Genomic DNA, 20,747 nt, shown 5'->3' on the forward strand with positions numbered 1-20,747 from the left:
CAAAACTAGCGGGAAGGAATATTTATCCACTTAAAAAGATCACCCAAATGTAGCGACTGCCACTGCTGGGCCAAGCCCCACACACGGACCCCGAGCCAACATCCTGCGGCGTGGTGGAAGCGTCAGGACAGGGCTGGAGACGAGAAACCTCCTGCTCCGTAACAGCAAAGCTACAAAAAAAAAGTGGCATCTGCAATTTGAGGACTTCGGGAGAGTGGTGTTTTGGGTCAAGCTACTGGAAATGGTCCAAATTGGAGAGGAGGGGGGAAGCAGCCTCCAAAATCTCCAGCAAACATGTCTAAAAGTAGAAGCTGCTCAAAGAGTTTGTTTATGTTCAAAGGTCTTAATTTGTCCTACTTTCCCTTAGGATCTCACCAGAATTGGGAGTGAAAATGGATTCACGCAGCAGAACAAACCAAGCATGTATTTTTGAACAGTTTTCATGCGAGACTTCCTCTTCTGTGAAAGTGCTATGAGGTCCTGGGCAGTCGGACAGCCTCACCCACAGAGTCTGGGACATTTGCAGCCGGTTCCTTGCACCTACGGTGAACGTTGCAGCCCAGCTCACTCGCGATGCTCGCTATATCCCAGCAACTTAATACTGCCTGGCAACGGGAGCTGAATTAACACCATCAGTGTATTTCCCTCATTAGCAGTAGCGCCGGGTGCCACACAAGAACCAGGCATTCAAGTGCATGCGTCTGAAACGCCATCCGCACCCTGCATTTGCATAAAAATACCAGACCTATTTAAGGAGCAACAACACTTCACCGAACCAGATTGCGTAACCCCACTTATTTCCTCAGTTGAGACAGGCAGGACACCTCCATTTCAAAAGCAAGTTTTCATCCTCGGAACAGGCTTTGGAGGGATTTTTAACAGAAGACAGCTTACCAAGCAGATCTTTTTAGGCATACGCTGTTTCCACGAGGAGAAAAAACAGAACCGAATTATCTCCCCTGATTTTTTTCCCCTGCACCTCATTACCAAGCTCTGCCATCCCAAAGCGCGTTCAGCGTCCTCCAGCAGAACAGCCACAGGGAGAGTCAAAGTCCTGAGCAGCACGAGGTGCAAGAGAAGCTCCTACGTGCCACCCGGCCTCCGAAGGCTCCCACACGCCTCTGCGGCTGGGCGACAGGCGTGGGGTCACGCTGCCTGCAGCTTTCCTGCTCTGCAAACGCTCCTGCCCGTTTCGCTCCCATGGAGAGGACCCATCGTGGCTGTCTAGCACCATGTACCAGCCCCGTCCACGAAACGCCAACGTACAACGTGGGGAAACGCACTGCAGACTACGGGACTGAACCTGCTGCCCGGAACTGCAGACCGCAGCGTCTCCGTACCTGCTCCTATCCCCAGCGGAGATCAGGGCCGGCTCGCGCAGCCCCTCGCCCTTCCCCACCAGGGAAGCCGGCTCTCGGCAGGTCACAACCGCGCAGCCACATCCCAGGCTTTAGCTGTCGGCTGCCTTTTATAGCCCAGGGGTGGCAAACCCGTCCTGCCGCAGAGCGCAGGAGCCAGGTGAGCCGGAGCGGGGCAGCTCGCACCCCCCGGCCACGCCGTCCCCCAGCCGTGGCTCACACCCACGTCCCCCCGCCGCCGCGCCGGCAGCCTGGCCCCGACCGCGCGCGGACACAACGGGCGGACGCAGCGCGGCAGCTCGGGAAGGGCGTCCCCGGGGCGGACACGGGACACGGACACCGCGGCCTCGCCCCGGCTGCTGTGCAAGCGCTGAGCTACACCTGCGACACCAGCCTGCACGGGCTCTTGGTCAGGGTCCGCCAGGCACCCAAAGCTTTTTGCCACCGTATTAAGCAGATTTTTCCACTAGATAAGCTCTCCTTTGACAGTGTGCTGGAGTCACAGCAGTCCCGAGCTCTGTGTCTGGTGTTCCCCCTCTCCAGGGCCTTAGGAGCGTGAAGCAGCAAGGGGGCCCGTGCGGGCTCTCTGCTGCGCATGCTGCTTCTCCTGCAAAGTGTCGGTGCTACCGGGAGAACGGGTATTGCCTGGGGGGCCGGGGCGCTTGGTCTTTTGCTTTAGAGCAGCTGCATTTCCCCCCGAAGCGCCGAGAAGGCGGTGACAGAAGCGATGTGAACGCGCAGCTTTGCAGCGGCCAGGAGCGACAGCAGCGGCAGCTCCCTTCCCGGCCCCCACGCCCCCCGCTCGGTGCGGCGTGCAGCGTCACGGGCACCGCGCCGCACGCCAGCCCTCCGCCCCGACGCCAGAGCCGCGTCCAGGGCACCGGCGGCCAGACCCGGGCGCAGCCGGGCCGTGACATGGTGCGTCTCCGCCAGCTTCGGCGGCAATTCACCCCGCAACACCCAGGCTGGGATACATATTTCTCCATGCAAGGGATCGTAGGAAAAACAGCCCTGAGACGACTGTAATCTCCGTAACAGCAATCACACTAGCGTTTATCGGATTTCCTAGCAGTACACACTGTAATGTCAGGCTCCGAGCGCCAGCCCCGCTCCCGGCCCCGCGGCTCCCCGGGATGCGGGATAAACCCGAGCTGAGCCACCGCGGGGGCTCGCCGGGGAAGGGCCAGGCGGAGCGGCGGGCAGAGCTGCCGCACGCCCGGCGGAGGACGCGGCCCCGGCCCCCCCTGCTCCGGCCCCAGGGACCGCGGGGGCTGCGGGGGTCCCCGGGCAGGAGCAGGCGGAGGGGCCGGGGCTGCTCCGCGACGCAGCACGTCCGCACCGGCGCTGCAAATCCCAGAACCTTTGACTCATGCCCAACGGCGGGAGCAACAAGGCCGATTTTAGCGTCAGCTGTTTCAGCATCCACCCAGGGAGGCGGCTGGCCGCAACGGGGGCGCATCCAAGATGTCAGCCCTCCGCAAAGCCGCATCCGAAGGGATCGGCTGCCCGAGCGGGCGGCGCTGGAAACGCGCCGGAGCTGAGTCACCGAGCGGCCCGGCAGCCCCGCCGCTGCCCTCCCTCGCCTTCGCGGCCGGTCCCGGCGGCTCGAAGCCCTCGGGCACCGGGCAGCAGCAGGTGGGGCCCCCCCGGCCCCGCGGCCCCCGCTCCCGGCTGCAGCCGGGAGCGGGGGCCGCGGGGCCGGGGGGGCCCCACCTGCTGCTGCCGCGGCCACTCACCCTCGGTCGCATAGCTGTGGTCTCGCAGGAAGCTGCTGTTGATCTTGCGGGTCTCAACGTCCTCCTCCATTGACGGCGGGCTGGCGGGCGCGGGGCGTCAGCAGCCGCAGCCGCGGATCCATCCTCCCCCCCGCGCCCTGCTCCGCGGCGGCCCGGCCGCGAAATGCGGCGGGGGCGGGCGGGCGGGGGGGGCGCGGGGGCGGCGGAGCCCGCTGGCTCCTCCCATACGGCGCGGAGCGGAGCGGAGCGGAGCGGCGAGGAGCGGAGCGGCGTCGCCGCGCTGCGGGGCGCGTCCCAGCTCCGCCCGCCCCGTCGGGGCAGGGCGCGTCCGGGCGGGCGGAGCGCGGCGCGGCGCCGGCCCCCGGGGACCCTCCGGCCCCGGGGACGCTCCTGCCCCGGGGATGCTGCTGCCCCGGGGACGCTCCTGCCCAAGGGATGCTCCTGCCCTCAGGGACGCTCCTGCCCCGGGGATGCTCCTGCCCCGGGGACGCTCCTGCCCCGGGGATGCTGCTGCCCCGGGGATGCTGCTGCCCTCAGGGACGCTCCTGCCCCGGGGATGCTGCTGCCCGAGGGATGCTCCTGCCCCAGGGATGCTCCTGCCCCGGGGACGCTCCTGCCCTCAGGGATGCTCCTGCCCCGGGGATGCTCCTGCCCCGGGGATGCTCCTGCCCCAGGGATGCTCCTGCCCCGGGGATGCTCCTGCCCAAGGGATGCTCCTGCCCCAGGGGACATTCTTGCCCCCAGGGATGCTATTACCCCAGAGACACTCCTGCTCCCAGGAGATGCGCCTGTCCTGGGACATGGTCCTGGTGACCCAGGGATGCTCCTGCCCAGGGTTGCTCCCGCCCTGGGGGATGCTGCTCCTCCACCTGCACAGCCCAAACACAAAAATACAGCCAGCGGGGGTCTGGTGGCAGGCCATTTGGGGGGGGATACTGCCCATGTGTGCAGAAAAAGAGTGCTGGCACAAAAAAAACAGAAAGAACAGGTGTCCGGGGGCAGGAGAATGCAGAGGGCCACGGCTGAGCCAGGGATACTCAATGGTTTGGGACTGCAGGGCCACAGCGTGGTGTTGTGTAGGCAGGGCCACGCGGCAGCTCGGCGAGGGCCCTCTGCGGCGGCAGGGCCAGGGCTCCGCCGCAGCAAAAGCCGTGCTCGGTGCCTGCCTCTCCCTGCCGAGCCCAGCCCTACGGCAGAGGAGCTGTCGTGGCCGCTCCGGGCCGCATCAGGAGGGAGCAACGTTACTACCGGGGTCGGCGGGGATGCCACGGATGCAGAGAGCACGGACAAAGACGCGGGATGCCATTGCAAGATACGGCGGTGCGCTGCAGCTCCGTTTCCTCCCCTAACTACCGCATCGTAATTAAAATCTCATTGGCAAGGTGCAAGACTCTATAGCCCGCGTTGTCCTGCAGAGGCTGCACGGGCTCCTCGGGCACCGCCGCGCGCCCTGACCTGCCGAGCAGGGTGAGCTCCCCGGCTCTCGGCCGCCTGCTTCCGCGGGAGCACTTGTGCCGCGCCGTCACGCGGCGGGTGACGCAGGCGGTGCAGCGCTGCGCCTCCGAGGACGCGGCCACAGCTTCGTGCGGACCCGCCTCGCCGCGACAGGCCCGAGACCCGGCCGCGGTTTCACGCAGACTCTCCTCGGGGCTGGGAGGAGCCGTGGCAGCAGCACCGCGTGTTAAGCCACCCCGGTGCCGCGGGTCACCCCTCGCGCTGCTGCGCGGCCACGGGGACCGGCCCCACCTTGGGCAGGCCGACAGACCCCCGCGCCAGGAAGGGGGGGCCACAGGCACCTCCCGCAGCCAAAGCCCCGAGGAAAAGAGCTCGCAGAAGAGAAGGGCGTGCCGGGAATCCGACCGCTTCTGCCACGCGCGCTGGCCTGCAAGCGTGCGCCTGTGCAGGGACCGCGCTCTGCCCCGGGGACGGGGCAACCCACCCTAGACAACCCCAACCCGAAACAGAAGAAGACAGACAGATTTCTAATACCCGGGTTGGAAACGGCAAGCTTCGGTCGAAAGGCAGAGCCCAGCCATCAGAAGTCCCTGGAAAGCTTATGAATATTGTCTATGACACAAGCACAAACCAACCCGCTCCCTCCCCTTCTCTCCAGCAGGCTTCTGTCTTCGGGGTATTTCCACTTTAACGAGCGCCAACACCTCTCTCCTTTATTAACCAGAAAAATTATTCTCCCCATTTTCCGCGAATTATAACGATGTATCCGTAAGTCCTGCAAAGTTTCTCAGTGCACCCCATCACCTAGACACCTCCCCCAGCCACCTGTTTGTCATGCATTTTGCATAGGAGCTGCTTCAGAAATCCATTTATTCTCAGCTTTTTAAAACCCAGGAACAAGCCTTCACAGTAACTAAAAGCATTAGCTGTCCTAAGCAGGAATCCATTTGCAGATTAAATTCACCAAAGGTCAGCTTGTAGCTGTCGCTGTTCTCCAAACCCCAGGCGTCTGCCACGTTATGTACTTTGACATATCCTGAGGAGCCAGAGCACTTTCCACTCCGCTGGCTTCTGCTCCAATTAGACAGGCCTAAGAGCCTCTGCACCGGTTTCTGGGGGACCAAAGCAGGGTATTAATGATAATTGAATCAAACCTCTGATTTGAGTCTCAGCACAAAACTTGCATAAAAAACTTCCTTCGGCTAATTTATTTCTACCTTCGTATCCATGAGCACTAAATCCATTTTCCTAATTACAGGTCTGGGTTAGAATGCTAGCTTCATTTTTTAAACTGTTAAATGTATTATGAGATAAGGAAATTTCTTCTAAACTTGCAAGAATTATTGCTATTGATTAATTTTGCTCATGCCACATACATAATATTTCCACTTAATACCCTCCTGATAGCCCTTTCTGCATTTTAATTATCTGCATTTAACCAAAGCAGCTCCTGTTCCCTGAAAAAGCCGCAGGGCCACCGCGGGGGTCACGGCTCGAGGTGCCGCCTGGGCGCTCGCGGCCGACGAACGGGACGTCACGCGACCTGGCTCCTCTCCCACCGCTCCACGCGGCTCCGTCTGCTCGGGGATTTGTTCTGCCATAACTGGGTTTGTGCGAACTTCACTCTCCGTCTGAACTGCACCAGCGGTGACAGTCGCGGCAGTGACCACCACGGGTTTCGTGGCCTCTGATGGGCCCTTGCGCGCGACGGACCACACCACCCCTCGCCGGCTCCGTCCCTGCCAGGCAGGGGAGCTCCGGGATCTCCTCCCAGGACCGGGGGCACCAGGGCTGCTCCGCGCCCGCTGCAGCTCCGGGATCTCCTCCCAGGACCGGGGGCACCAGGGCTGCTCTGCGCCCGCTGCAGCTCCGGGATCTCCTCCCAGGACCGGGGGCACCAGGGCTGCTCTGCGCCCGCTGCAGCTCCGGGATCTCCTCCCAGGACCGGGGGCACCAGGGCTGCTCCGCGCCCGCTGCAGCTCCGGGATCTCCTCCCAGGACCGGGGGCACCAGGGCTGCTCCGTGCCCGCTGCAGCTCCGGGATCTCCTCCCAGGACCGGGGGCACCAGGGTCAGGACTTCGGGGCAGGAAAGAAAAGAACGGGCTCACTGAATGCAAAGCAGGCAACGACTTCTGCCTCCAAAGGTCGTGTGACAAACTGACCCACTTTGCTCTCGCCCTGCTCCGTGTTATTTCCGCTGCCGGTACACGCTGTACACGAGCAACGTTGCACAAATAACCAGCCAGTCACGCACACTGCCCCGGCTCGGGGAATACCTGCTCTCAGAGTGATTTCTCTCCTGTTTTCAATTAGACCGACCAGGTCCTGCGGCGTTTTGGCAGGCCTTTCCTCCTCCTCACTCTTCCACTACGGGGCATCTTACGCCAAGGTCTGACAACAGCCTCCTTTGCCCCGTTTACTCTTCGGGACAGCCCCGGCCGGTGCCCTACCGCCAGCCCGTGCTTCCCCGCTGCTGTTCTTAGCCAAAGCTTGGTGAAGAAGCAAGTCCCTTGTGAGGGAGGCAGGGCTCCGCTCCTCTACCAGGGCACTTCGGAGGTGGGTCCAGCACCCTGCCTTAGCGGGGTATCCGCCCCGGCACTTCCACCGGTCTTGGGTTACACCAGGCAACCGGAGGCAGCGCGTGGTCCCGTTGCTGCCTGCCTCCATCCCTCCGTACCAGGGAACCGGCCCCAGGGCCACGATGCCGCTATCGGCTCCGTCACCCCAGGCACCGACCGCGGCTGCGGGCAGGGAGCGCGTCCCCAGGGAGAATGAGGCCTTCCACCTCCCGGCACTTCTGCAGCTCTGCAGAAGCCGTCTAAACCTTCCTACAGCCTTCTCGTCTGAGAATATCGCTCCTACTTACGTCACCAACACAGGAGCGTAATTTCGACCTTTTCTAAAGTCAAACTTTCTTTTTCTTATCAAACCATTCCTCACAACGCAACCGCCACCGCCACCGTGACGCTGCAACGCGAGGAACGCGCTTGCAGGAACCCGCGTCGTGCACCGTCTCCTCCTCCACCGCAGGGACATCACCCAGCAGTGCTCTGTGTCCTCACCACCAAACACGCTGCAGAACACACCCGACACCCAACACAAAGGAAAGAGATGGGGAACGCATCGTGAGGACCAGTCCTCCCACATCCTTTAAAGGATACAGCGGGAACTGTCACATGTTCCTTACATCAGAGACGTAATTAGCTTAAATGCTTATATGGTAAATAGGATTTGCTGTTTGCAAAGATTAAGGCCACATGTTATAGCGTCACTGTAGTAGAGCTAATTGAGCATAGCTTATGCTAAGGAGTAAGTTTTTGCTTGAAAACAGTTATTCTGAGGGGTACTACAAGCACCGTCTTCTGTTTTTGTTATTTTATTTTATTTTGCTAATAAACTCCACCAGCACATGACAGTGGGGTGTCAAAACCTGATTTAGGTAGGTTTGGTGTCCAGGCCTGGAAACCACTGTGAGACACAAACGCGGCAGGTCTCCTGGGGACCAGGAGCACCCCACAGAGAGCGCAGAGCCGGCGCGCGCGGCACGCTGCAGCGCACAGACCCCGGCTCCTGCCCCACAGCGCGCACGGCCCGCTGCCGGGGACCGCGATCCAAGGGATGAAGAGGCGGCAGGACGACACCGGAACACCGTCCAGCAGATAACCAGTAAGGTTATAAAGGCAACATTTTATTTCTCGGTTTTCCCTGCTGATTTATTTTCACTTGGTGAAGAAAATCACCGTGTTAATTCCACTATATCACAGAGTGACGAAATTCCCCAAATGTATTATATTAGATTAGGTCATAACATAGGGGGAGAACATGTGAATTTGCATGTGCATTTGAGCAGAACAAATACTGTAAAATTATACTCCAGATCATCTACTTACCTTCCGAGTGGTTGCACGTGTCAGCCACGTGCGTACCGCTTTTCATCCGCTGCTCACAAAACCCGTTATATATGGGCTTGGTTTTTCACAGCAGTATTGGAAACCGGCTGCTGCTGGTGCGTATTTGCATGCAAACCGGCGGCACAGGAGCGTTTCTTATTTGTCATTCACGGCTCTCCTGCTTAAGAAACTTCAGTCTTCAAACCAAAGGGGAAAGCAATTCCCGGGAGCAGAGGTGACACTCACACACCTCGGTAACAGAGAAACCCGAAAGCTCTCGAACGACCGATAGTCTCAAAACTGCTTAGCCATCAGCTGGGACATCAGAAGAAGGAACAAAAGGAGAAACTGGGACCAGCTTAGGAGCAGAAAAAGTTAAGTTTGCCACACAGCGTATTTACACAGAGCACTGGGATGTCTCCCAGTATATCCTGGCAAGAGATACCACTTCTTAAAATGGCCGTTTAGCATATATTCCGTTAAGTCAGCATTGGATATGCAAGATTTCATGCGGCCTTTCAAAGCTGGCTTTTATTTGAAAGCATGTATGCTAAGATGAGACACCAAAACATCCATGTAGTTTTGAACTGTGGATCGTAAACCACAAGCACTGCACTGCTTTCATTTAATTTGGCCATGGCCTACATCAAAAAGTAAGGAAATACTGGTATAAATTAAACTGGAGATGCCTGCATCTTATAACATGAGAGCAGAGGAAATTCTACCACATTGCAAAACTTAGCACTAGACTATTACTTCAAAAAAATATTCTGCTTGTCCTCAAATATCAGCTAGCAGGGAACGTGGGGAGAATGCTTGGATCCAGCTTTGCCATCTTTATTAAAATGTGTTACTGAATACCATTAAGAGTCACCACAATGGCATGTATTACGAATATATTCCGTATTATAAATCACGGAGCTTTCTTACTTGCAGTGCAGTTTTCCCAATAATATACGTTTTAACTCACAAACCTTCGCATTCTGCAGCAAACTGAGTTGCCAGGAAAAAACCTCTTGCAGGTACCGAGCACACGTTGATGTCTAATAGCTCCCTCCGGATCCACTTCACGAGAACACCGAGGAGAACGGGGCATTCTCCAGGACTGCCCTCACGGACAAAGCAAACAGCAGCTGCGTAGTTACGCAGGATCACACACCACTTTTATTTGAGCTCCATTCAGAAGACTGTGAACGTTACAGCAGCGATAGAACAGAGCGACCCTGTATTTACGCGTGGGACCGGTGAGGAGCACCTTCACCGAAGCGAGCGGGACGAGCCGCGTGCCAAGCCGGTGCGCGGCCAGAGCCAGCCCCGAGCTCTGAGAGAGGTTTAAATCTGCTCTTCGCGTTGCAGTCTAGCTGTGCCCCACACGCGCTATTGCCACCTTTGGTATCGTCCTTACCCAGTCCAGGAGCTCTGATCTGAGCGCTCGGGTCTGCGGGCAGTTTCGGCTGTGTAAAAATCCAGGCGGTGGACGGCTTAGCACAGCTGCTGGTTTCGGTGTAATGAGCGTCAGAAAAAGGATAGGGCAAAATAAACCAATTGGCTGCAGGGCGGAAAGCTGGACAACCCAGACAGCTTGCTGTAGTAGTCTTCAAGTAGTTACCTACTTCTTAATTATTTCAAAATTCAGAGGGCTCTGCAAACTTTCAGTGACACTTTCCAAGAGAACAGCAAACACGCACCGTGCTCCTGTCTGCTGACGGCACTTCTTCCCACAGCCGCCAGCACACCGAGATGCGAAGGCTGTTGGCAATGTATAAACAAATGCAGTAAGGTTGAAAATTCAGAGTCCAGCGCCGGAAAGCCGGCCCCGCCTCCCTCACGCTTTGCTTATTGTCGTACGTATTTTAAGCACGAGACTACTTTGGTTTGGAAACGTCACAGCAACCCATCACAACGTATCCTGATTCATCCGCCTCTGTGCCACAGCCCGGCCGTCACGGTCTGCGGGAACGACCGAGGTGCCAGAGAACGCAGAGCCGCGGCGTTCGGCAGGCACGTGCGCTTCCTGCCAGGTACCGGTGAGTGAAGGGCCGCGACGGCACGCACTCGATGGGGAAGCAGCTGTACTAACACTGTACGTTCACGGGGTGAAGCCACACGACGTGCACGTCGCCTCACGCCAACCTTTGCATATCATCATCATCTCCTATAAAACTGAACCCTTTAAGAAGAGAACCTTTTAGCTTTAATTGTGCATATGCCCAAAAGGCCTAAGCATTAATGGAAGATCAAGAAATGCTTTGCTCTTCCTGCTCAACATTTCTTAAGTGCATGTAGTCCCAAATTCAAACGGCATCTTCCCAGGCCGTTTCTTCCCATGCTTCTTCCCATGACTCCGAGTCACAAATAGGGAATGGCAAATAACAGAGCCAGAAAATTTAACCTTCGAGTGCTCCTACGGAAAATCCAGGTTGGCACGGTAGTTCTGCTCTGCTGTAGTAGTTAGGCTCTGCTGTTCATCTGCACGTTATTTTGATTTCATTCTTCCCCCCCGAATGGCAGAAATTCAGCGCTCAGATCCGGGGTCACCTGCTCCTGCCCGACCCACTTCTGGCTCTGCGGCTCTTCCTCCCCAGGACTTGCAGGTGCTCCCAACAAAAATACCAGTTGGGGAAGGGTGACGTTTAGTCTGACTGCTGTTCCCGTATACTGTATATCATTCAGTACGGAGCCAGGCGTGCCGGTAATCGAAGGGACCATTTTTGCACAATGCACAGTGAAATCCATCCCTGCAGAGTCCTGGCGTGAGGTTCACGCGCGACCGAGGTCTCGCCGGCGGACATGAAGCCCCCGGTGCTCTGCGGTTTCTCCGCGTGGTGCCTGGGCTTCGCACCCGTTTACACCTGGTTTCCACTCCTGGAATGCTCCAGAATGAGAGACGGGATGTAAACGTAAGACTACAAACGAGACGGGAGAACATCACGTGGCCATGACAAACTCACAAAGCGTTCAGGACATTGGCCAAGTTTATGTCCTCAACACCACCACCACCAAGACCACCAACCTCTAGCAAAGCATAAAAACAAGCTGTGCTACTAGAGAGTAACTATGAAGAATATCTTAGGCCAAAAAAAAAAAAAAAACACAACACCTTGCAGAGCCTAAAAGTTTACACGACTTCTCAAAACGCTAATATTGTAAAACTAGCATTCGTGTATCACTAATATTTATATATAACCTACCTCATGTCATTTGGAAAAACAAACCTGGAAAATTTAATTAATAAAAGATATCACGTCTTATTAACGTTCATAGAGTAATTATCAACACCACAAATCCATCTGTTAAGCAGTCAGCAAACAAGACAAATGACTGTGTTCTGTTAAACAGATTATAAAACGCCTCAGGGAAGGAAATCTAATGCCCAAACTAAACCATGAATCAAACGACAACCTACCCACCGCGTAGGCTCACGTGAACGCGCGTACGCATGTGCTCACACACGTATCTGCCACTCTCAAACCCTTCTGCATTGCATATAGCAATAACACGAGCAGTGAGGTCAGTATGACATTAGCTATATAGGGTCTACACCGAAACGCGATGATGAGAGCATTAGCATTTTGTTGTCCTTCAATTTCTTTTTTCCTAAAACGGACTACTATCCTCACCAAGATGACACTGGAACAACCTGCAAAATAACACTAAATCCAATTGCCCTTGTCCTTGTGGAAATCCAGTTAGTTTAATTCAATTTATTAAACAAAATTGATTTTATTCTTGTCATGTTTTTGAATGTTTTGTGCACATTTAAAGCAGAAAACATTCTTGCATGGAGAGTAATCGATTCATCAGCACGAACATTTATCATCAAAACATCCGTATTTTGCCTGGACATTCAGTCTGGTCCTGAGGCATCAAAACATCCAACCCTCCGTTCTTCAGGCAAAACGTGAAATTGTGCCCCAGCTCACACGCACGCTTACCGTGATCACGCACTTAAAACAAGTAATTGTGCTAATCTAAACAATGCGTTTGGGTAGTGTGTTTTACATGATCAACTGAGCTCACACGCGTTAGCGACTCAGTGAGCCGGACCAGTATTGCTGCAGAGGGACGTCCCGAGACGCAAGCACGGGCCCAGCTCCTCCCCAAAACCAACACGAAGGAAACACCAGCACCGCAGGTCTCCCTCTCCCCAAAGCCTGTCCCAGCACTTCCCGCACTTCATCGCCTTCAGCCTTCCTACTCCACCTTGCCATTTCTGACCAGGAAAAGAGTCTTACAGTCTTACAGAGGTGAAATTCCATCAGCGTGAACGTTACGGCTTTAAGAGCAGACAGCGCGGAGAGCCATGTCAAGCAGTGACGACCCGCGACGCCTTTCCTCTCCAGGACGGCTACCCTTGGAAAGCTACAAAGTCAGCACAAAAGGGAAAAGATAAGACTTTTAGGGCAGCCTGGCCAGGGGGGTATCCTGTTTTTACAACTGAATTGTTTGTTTTCTTCTCCAGTTATTCTGTTGCCCAAGACTTCTGGCTAGCAGTTCGGATGTAAAGAAGTCTAAGCTGCTGTCAAATTAAACAGTCAAGGCAATCAGACTTTTTCAATGGAATAACACCTTTTTACTACAAGGAAGCAGGTCAAAAATGCCCCTTGATGATGATTCTTCATAGCTTAGGCGGTGTTTTAGTTGCCATCTGCTTCCGAATCGCTTGCTCTTTCAATTCCGGGGAGAAATGCGGAATTTAAAGGCGGAATCACGGCAAAAATAAGAGGGAAGCCTCTTATCAGCCCCTGCTTTTGAATCTGTTAACGGCCACTTTGTTTTGTTGTGAAATTTCCACTTCAGGCACGTTACTAAGAAACCAGACTGAAGAGGAGTAACGCCAGCGTGGGCTCGCACTGGCGGGGTGGGCACACGTGTCTGCGCACATGCGTCTGCGCGCGGCTGGGAGAAGGAGCGGTGAACACAGCACAGCTGCAAGGTGAGCTCTGCCTGCGACCGAGACACCATCCCGCAGGCCAGCACGTCCCCTGACCCCCCGAAAACGCCATGAAAAACGCCCCTTTGCACCCGACGGAGCACACCCCACCCTCTCCCGGGCTCTAACGCAAGCCCTGCTCAGCGCCGCCCACTCGTCCCCGTCCAGCCCCAGCAGCGCTGCTTATAGCGGGAGCCTTTCCGGGAACCTCTGCGCGACAGTCTGCCAAGGGGAAGACAACAAAAACTGCCCTGGTTTCAGAGCAGGCTGTAATCTAATCTAGTCTAGTGCAAGGCATAAAACCCGTAACATCCGTGCCATGCAGAAGCAAAATCCTTCCTTCGTAGACAGCGCCTGTGTTTAAAGCCAGATTTCTAACGCCATCGAAATGCCAAAGTCCACCTGATTTCACAGTCTCAGCCAACGTCCTTAGTCCCCAAGCGAGGGGCAGATTTCGAGTGCAGAAGGAAGGCGTATCGAAGGTGTTTTTACGGGCAAGCATTGGCAATTTTACTCTGGGCTTATATTACACAGCTGATCTATGAGATGAGGAATATTTCTACAAATCTCCTCAAGAGAAGGAGAAACCAGCATCTGCTGTCTCTGGGATCTCGTACCGAAAAAATAGGTCAAGTGCAGCCACGATACTACAGAAAAACAAGCAGTCATGGAAGCAGAGGGGATTACAGCCGCCTGGGACCTTGCAGCTGGAGCTGACTGACGGCCCCTGCCCAAGCGTCGTCCCCAGGGACCCACAGGGACCCACGGCCCCGCCACCCACCTCTGCTGGCTCAGGGGGGTAGAAAGTCACGGCGTCCCCCTGCGCACGTGAACCCACGCACGGCGCGTCCTTCCCCCGAGCAGCCCCAGAAGTCAACAGGAGAAACGAGGAAACCTCTGTTGGAGCGTGCTGCTTTCTGGCTCATTGCTATGTAGCCGACCTTCCGTGCTGAGAACACGCCAAAGCACCCGGGACCTCATTTTCCCTTCAGCGCTTGTTAACATTATATCTAATAAGAGGCCTGAGAAATAAGCAAACTCTAATAACCAGCCGAGGAACGCTTCAAAGCGCTCATCAAATAACACAGCACCGCCAAGTACTTCATGGTACCTTTGATATTCAAAACTCGGGGAGAATCCAGGCCTTTGATTAGGAAGATGAGGAGGTGTTTATTTATTTGGGTAAAAACTCCATTCACTTCTAAGGTGTGCATTATTATTTCAGGGTATTACCAGAACGGGAGCTAACAGTAAGCGAATTTCCAGGTGCTTTGTGAAAGAACCTACGGGAAAAAGGCAATTCACAGCTTCCTAAATAGAAGTTGCTTGGCACGGGGAAGAGCAGACAGAGCAGGGACAGAGCGCATGCACCCCCAGAGTCTGCTCAGCACTGAACCTGGACGTGCTCCAAGTCGTATCTTCTAGCTTGCACTTATTCCAATTCTTTTTCTGTAAAAAAAGAAACAAAAAATATCCACCCCATTTGTCGTGGAGATAAGAAGGTCAATAAAGACAAGAAATCAAGAAGGTCGGGTCCTATTTCCAGCTCCACCGCAGAGTGCTTGGTTCCTGTTCGCAGCACGTCCGAGACCACCGTCCCAGGGTGGCCGAGGACCCCGTGCTCACTGCACTGCACGAGCGATTTGGGGGGCATTTGCAGTGCCATGCAAGGGTTGTGCTACTTCAAGTCACTTTGGGAATGCTACAGAAGGTAGAAAAATCCTTACAAAACACACCGTTCACTCAATAAGACTCAGCAACGCCCGGTCCCACTCACCCTGCTTCAACGGACTGGATCGCGTCCGGCCCTAGCAGACGCTACGCCAAGCCCCGGCATCGGCTCGCGCACAGCGCGTCGCGGCTCCCCTGGGCAGGGAGGCACGAAACACAGCGCCGGGCCGAGGACGCCGGAGCCCATCGCCTGCCGCTGCGGCACGCCGCGCTCAGCCCTCCTTCGGAGCGGACACGTCTCGGATCACAGCGCTGCCGTGCACTGCCGGTATCAAGGGTCAGGGACAGCCCAAAGCCACTGCAGCTTTCATAGCTCTCAATAAAAATAAACTGCAGCTCAAATCTTACGGTATAAACACTGCTTAGGCAGCCACTAGTTTAACAACACCATGGTATTGACCGGTTTCTACTTACAGACAAAAACCCCCAAGATGTTTCGGTAGCTAAATCACCGCGGCACAGAGTCCACAGAACAGGTACCCCGGTAACCATGGCAATGGTGTCCCCAAGCAGGAGAAAGAAGAAGAAAATAGACTGATTACATTAATTGCTAGAAGAACTCCAGAGAGAATTTGCAGCTGGTCGAAAGAAGAGGAAAAGAAATTATTTAAAATCAAGAAACTCCTCAGAAACCCAAGATTGTCTCTCAACATTTAAAATAACGGCACACTGATTAACAGCAATTACCTCGTCCGCGGCACCTTCCACCGGACGCCTGCGGAGCCCGGCGCTTGCCTCACCCCGCCCCTCCCCAGCTGAACCCCAGGTGCTTAGCGCACACGCTCCTGGAAAGCCGATTTTTTCTCTTTGGGCACATGCGAAACACGTGCTCACACCTTCACTGAGGGGCAAACAGCAGAGGCTGCCTGCCTCCAGAGGAACAGCTCCGGTGCAGCACAGGGGAGGCAAAATTGTTTTCACCTTGTGGCTGTTTTATAGCAGCTCCTGGGTGGTGATTTCGTGGAGTTCTATCAAGTTTCTCACGGGGAGACACTCACAGCAGGAACAACATCCAGCGTAATACCTGTACCAGGCAGCAACGCTTTCCTGAAAACGGACCACGTCACATCTACTGCAATTCCTGCAGCTGCCCAGACGATCCCTCTAGCTTGTGCTCCCAGCCAGCTGTGCGATTTGAAGATTAAACTCAGGCTCACGGATGAGGAAATGGTTTTGTTTCCAGCAGACTAATCACTGCAGCATGGTCCAGCACATACTTCATTTCCCCGCTAAACTTAGGCTGGAGCTGCATGTCGTTGTGGCTTAAGGGACGAGAGCCATGCCTGGGAAAGGCCAGCAGGGCAGCCCAAGCGTGCGCAGCTCGGCAGGACTCCGACCGAGGCTCCGAGGACTCAGCTGCGATCTCGGCTGGGCTGCTGCAGGCGCGGAGCTGGAAACGCCCCAACAAATCTGAACCTGGCATCGTGCTAACGCTGCCAGACGAATGCAACAAAGTGGTGGCGAACTGTTCTCCTACCCTTTTCTTGACTGTTCCCGTGGCTTTCCCACCATTTCCACCAATTTCTAGAGGAAAGCAGAGGTTTGTCTGTGATTGGTAATATGCTGACTACCAAACGTTTTTAAATAAATGATCCAAACAGCCGGATATGTTCTCCTTTGGGAAAGCGGTATACGGCAGCACGGGTTTATGCTGACTCCAGCCTCCGTACGTGCAGCACTTGCTGGGATGTCAGCTGCCAGAAAGCAGCTCGCACCGTGCCCAAGGGAGAGCAAGCAGAGGCGTCTGGTTACTCGCCGTGCGCCAGGCTCCCCCGGGGAACAGGGGCTCCGCGGCGGGGCCATGCCCAGCCTCCCCCCTCCTGCCCCGCGCACGTGCCCCGTCCAGCCGCAGGCGCAGACGGCAGACGGGGGGGCACGGCAGACCGGGGGGCACGGCAGACCGGGGGGCACGGCAGCCGCTGCAGCTCCCCGCAACAGCAAGGCGCTCCTCGGCAGCTCGTCCCGGGCAGGTCTTCGGGCCCCTGCTCTGCCGCTGCAGCGTTCCCTGCGCAGGGGACACGGCTCGCCGCCGAGGAGTGCCTGCCAGTGCCGGGCGACGAACGCAGCGGGGCGGGCACAGAGACTGCGCGCCAGCCAACGCGTATCGACGGCCGGACGTGGAGCTGATCTGCCTTTCTTGCATACGCAGTCTCGGAAATCATGGATGTGCCTCAGGCAGAAACGCGTGTCCCTGCACCGCGGGCGAGTCCCCGTTGCCGCCGCGGAAGGCCCGGCAGCACGCTGCGTTTCGGGGCGGACGGTGTGCCAGGAGACAGCGTGAGGAGCCTTTGAGCCCATGAAGAGTCCCAGCAGTCGCACTGCCCGGCTTACAGGCTTTCTTGCATCCTCTGACCAGCGACACGGAGAACTGGGACTGGCAAGTCCCTCACTCACGCTTTAGGAACCTGGGGTTTTACAGCACCTTATAACCCTGTCATGAAAAATACTCCACTCCAGGCTAAGGCAACAAAAGGAGCAAACAAAATAGGGTGATGGAGCAGATCGGAACTTAAGTATGAAGCATGTCTAGACCAAGGTCACCAATACCCCAGTTCTAAGCCCCATTTGAAGTCCCTTTTCAGTTCGCTTCTCCAGTTTCCTAAATAATGCATAGCTACTTCACAAAGATGTTGTGCAGATTAGCTAGTTAACGCTTTAAAGATCTTTTTGAAGCCATTTAGCGCTAAGTGCTGTCATTACATAGGTAGGCAGAGTAGCTAGAAGAGGCACAGGGGAAAGATCTGTGGCTGAAATCAGCCCCAACACAGTTAATCCAGTGAGAAAAGCAGGCTGGATTCTGCTGAGCTCAGATATTCAGGAGCAGGTCCTAAATGCGTAAACTGATGAAGGCTGAGTCGTGTGAGCAGCGAGTGCTGCCGAGAGGAGCTGAGCACCCTCCCTCGCATCGCCTCAGGGCCGAGACCACCCTCTCCCCGCGGAGGGCCCTGGGACCATCTCCCTCCTCCGGCGTTTCCACAGAGCTGGCATCCCCGGACCTCCTGCTCTCGGCCAAATCCGACGGAGCAGGAGCAGGGGCCGGAAGGTTTCACGGCGAGCAGGTCCGATGGCCGCTGCGACACATCCTCACGCACAGCGCGTGATCCGACAAGCCCCATTTCCAGCGGAAACTGAGCCAAGAAGCCACATCGCTAGTACGCTGTGCAGAAAGGAAAAAAGCCGCCAGCGATGCTAAAAATAAATCTGCGTAGTGACAAAAGCTGAAGATGAAATATGCAGGCGTTTGTAAGGACTCACTAATGCAAGCGGTAGATTACACTGCCGAAAATGCATTGCCACCACAAGAGGTGGCCTGCAACCGCAGCAGCTGACCGCTCTCAAATCACACGCTGGAAAAGGAGAAAAAGCAGAGTGCTGAGCTGCATACTGGAAAATTTATTACTAAACGCCATGAACTTGCATTTGAATTGAACCGCTGATTGTGAATAAATCCACCATATGGCTTTTAAAAAGCTGATAAAGCATTAATTTCCCAAATATAGCAAGATCAGCTTATGGCAGTCTGTTTTTCTTTTATAATCAACATTAGAAAATCATTTGAAGTACAGCATGGAATTTGTTAGATTGCTATCGAATAGTCAGCGGTATAATACAGGAGGAGAACAAGCGGACACCTTTTCCCCGACTTTCCTTATCGGGAGGTCAGCTCATCCTGTCCTCCCCCAAACCCACTTAAAATAACTCCTTTTGAAGCAAGCCACAAAAAGAGACAACGGATCCGCTCTGTCAAGAACAGGGTTTCCCAGCCAGCTGCTTTTTCTCTCTCCTGCTCCAAAGCAGTCCTAGCTGTGCAACCCTGCGGTCTAAACACGGCCTTTTCACAACGGGAGGGAGGACAGAGGGCACCTTTGTGCTGATTTAAGCACTGGCTAAATACGGACGACAAAGCAACACGGGGAAGCTACAGCTGAACTGATCTGCAGTCGAGTGAAATATAGCCACATAATGGAAGCATCTCTAGAGCCTTGGAAATGCGCTCTTCACCCTCCCCTCTCCTGTTATTAGAGCTGGTCCGATGACACAGATTGCAGGAAGCCTTGGCACTAGGCACCCAGCAGACCCACGGTCACGCGGCTTTCTAACCAGAGCCAGAGTGGGACGGGGGCAACCTCCCAACACGGACAAGGGGAGGAGAGACATCGTTTGCAAAACCTGTGATGACAGGATGGGACACCTGCAATTAAAAGTATTTTTGACAAAATAATCCTCAAGAGCACACGGGGGAATGCGGGATGGCACAGGGCTGGCTGGAGCAAACGCGCTCAGCCCACCGCTGTCCCTCGTGCACCCCACACTGTCACCCCGGCACCCCACACTTATCCATAACGAATCACTACAGGGCGACTGCTGGCAAAAATGAAGAAAGAGGGAGGGAGCAGTGAGATGCTGCAGAAGCTGATCCAAACCCCGGTACGCAGGCAGACGCTTGCGGCGCCCGCAGAGCCCTCGGCGCGTCAGTGACCGCAGGCTCCTGCCACGCTAAGGCCAGCCGGGATGGCTCCAGGAGCGGGGGGGTCCCCGAGGCAGCACGTCCCTCGTCATCGCTGCGGGCAGACGGGCTCGCTCGCTCGCAGGATGCCCGAGCTGTTGATGCCGAAACAACGCGGGAGGAGAGCTCATCGGTAATGAGAGGACTGCAGTGACCTGTTTGACCTGCCCTCCTTGCACAGGGCACACGAGTGCTGCCACTGCACCCGAAAGCGACGCCGACGAGTCGCTGCAGCGCTGCTGCCCGCAGCACCTGCCCGAGAGCAGCTCCCAGCAGGGGTGGTGCCGGCTGCAGCCGCCTGCCCGGCCCTCGCCCGCGCTCCACGCCGTCCGAGCTGTGTGCGTTATTAAATGAGCTTAACTACTAACCCCCAGCGCACTAGCAAAAGCTCAGTCCCACCTAAGTCTCCCTACAGGGAAGGCTTTCAGCGTGCGAGCCCAGACAGTTAAGGCAGGACGGGACAAATGCGGAAGAGGAAACGTTAGTCAGGTGTTGTAAAGAGGTAATTATTTAGAGATGAAGTGCAAAAGGAATGATTTCAAAATGGGCAGTGCGTCTAAAACCTCAAAAAAAAAAATCCTAAAACACTCCAGATTTCTAGAAATCAGCGATCCCAACTCCTATCTGTGTGTGCAGACACCCTAAGAGGGCATCACCTCCCCGCTCTGTGCAGAACCGCAACCCTCCGCTCGCCTCACCATCTCAAGGCGGCATCGCTGCCATTGCTTCCACCGGCAAAGGGCAAACAGGCCACCGAGCGCGACCGAACACCACCACCGCCCGGGTGCCCTCGGGAATGCACCCAGGGCAACGCCGACAGCAGACACAGGCGTGTGTTCCCTGCTCAGCCTGAAAGCAGGGACCGGGCGCGAAGCCGAGCCCTCCGGCTGACGCCGTGGAGCGAAGCCAGCAGGAACCTCAGCGCTGGAGGGGGGTTCGGCAAAGGCCCCCACCACCCCGCGGAGGTTTCCTGAAGCCTGACATGCTGGGCTGAACTGCTGGGCAGAACTTCAGTCTTGAGTTTTCTCCAGCTTTTCTATTTTTGCCCTATGACTTGCCACTGCTCCTTAACTTGCAGCTAATAATATTCCCCAGCAAGCTTTCCTGTGCTGGAATAAAACAGGAGGACTTCATAA

General features: G+C 55.8%; 1 protein-coding gene across 4 annotated transcripts in view; it reads right to left on the bottom strand.

Moving 5' to 3' along the window:
* Positions 1-20,747, bottom strand: part of PPP2R2B (protein phosphatase 2 regulatory subunit Bbeta) — a 97,372-nt gene that overhangs the window by 52,711 nt on the left and 23,914 nt on the right. Inside the window, exon 1 of one of the 4 annotated variants that reach the window (XM_064521204.1) lies at positions 3,095-3,255. The exons of the other annotated variants lie outside the window; for them this stretch is intronic. Within the exon in view, the coding sequence (XP_064377274.1) occupies positions 3,095-3,164 (70 nt within the window). The 5' untranslated portion in view covers positions 3,165-3,255. Of the gene's footprint in view, positions 1-3,094; positions 3,256-20,747 lie in introns of those variants that run through there. 4 annotated transcript variants of the gene reach the window in all.

This window comes from Dromaius novaehollandiae, chromosome 15 (genome assembly GCF_036370855.1).
Source record: "Dromaius novaehollandiae isolate bDroNov1 chromosome 15, bDroNov1.hap1, whole genome shotgun sequence".
Taxonomy (NCBI): Eukaryota; Metazoa; Chordata; class Aves; order Casuariiformes; family Dromaiidae; genus Dromaius; species Dromaius novaehollandiae.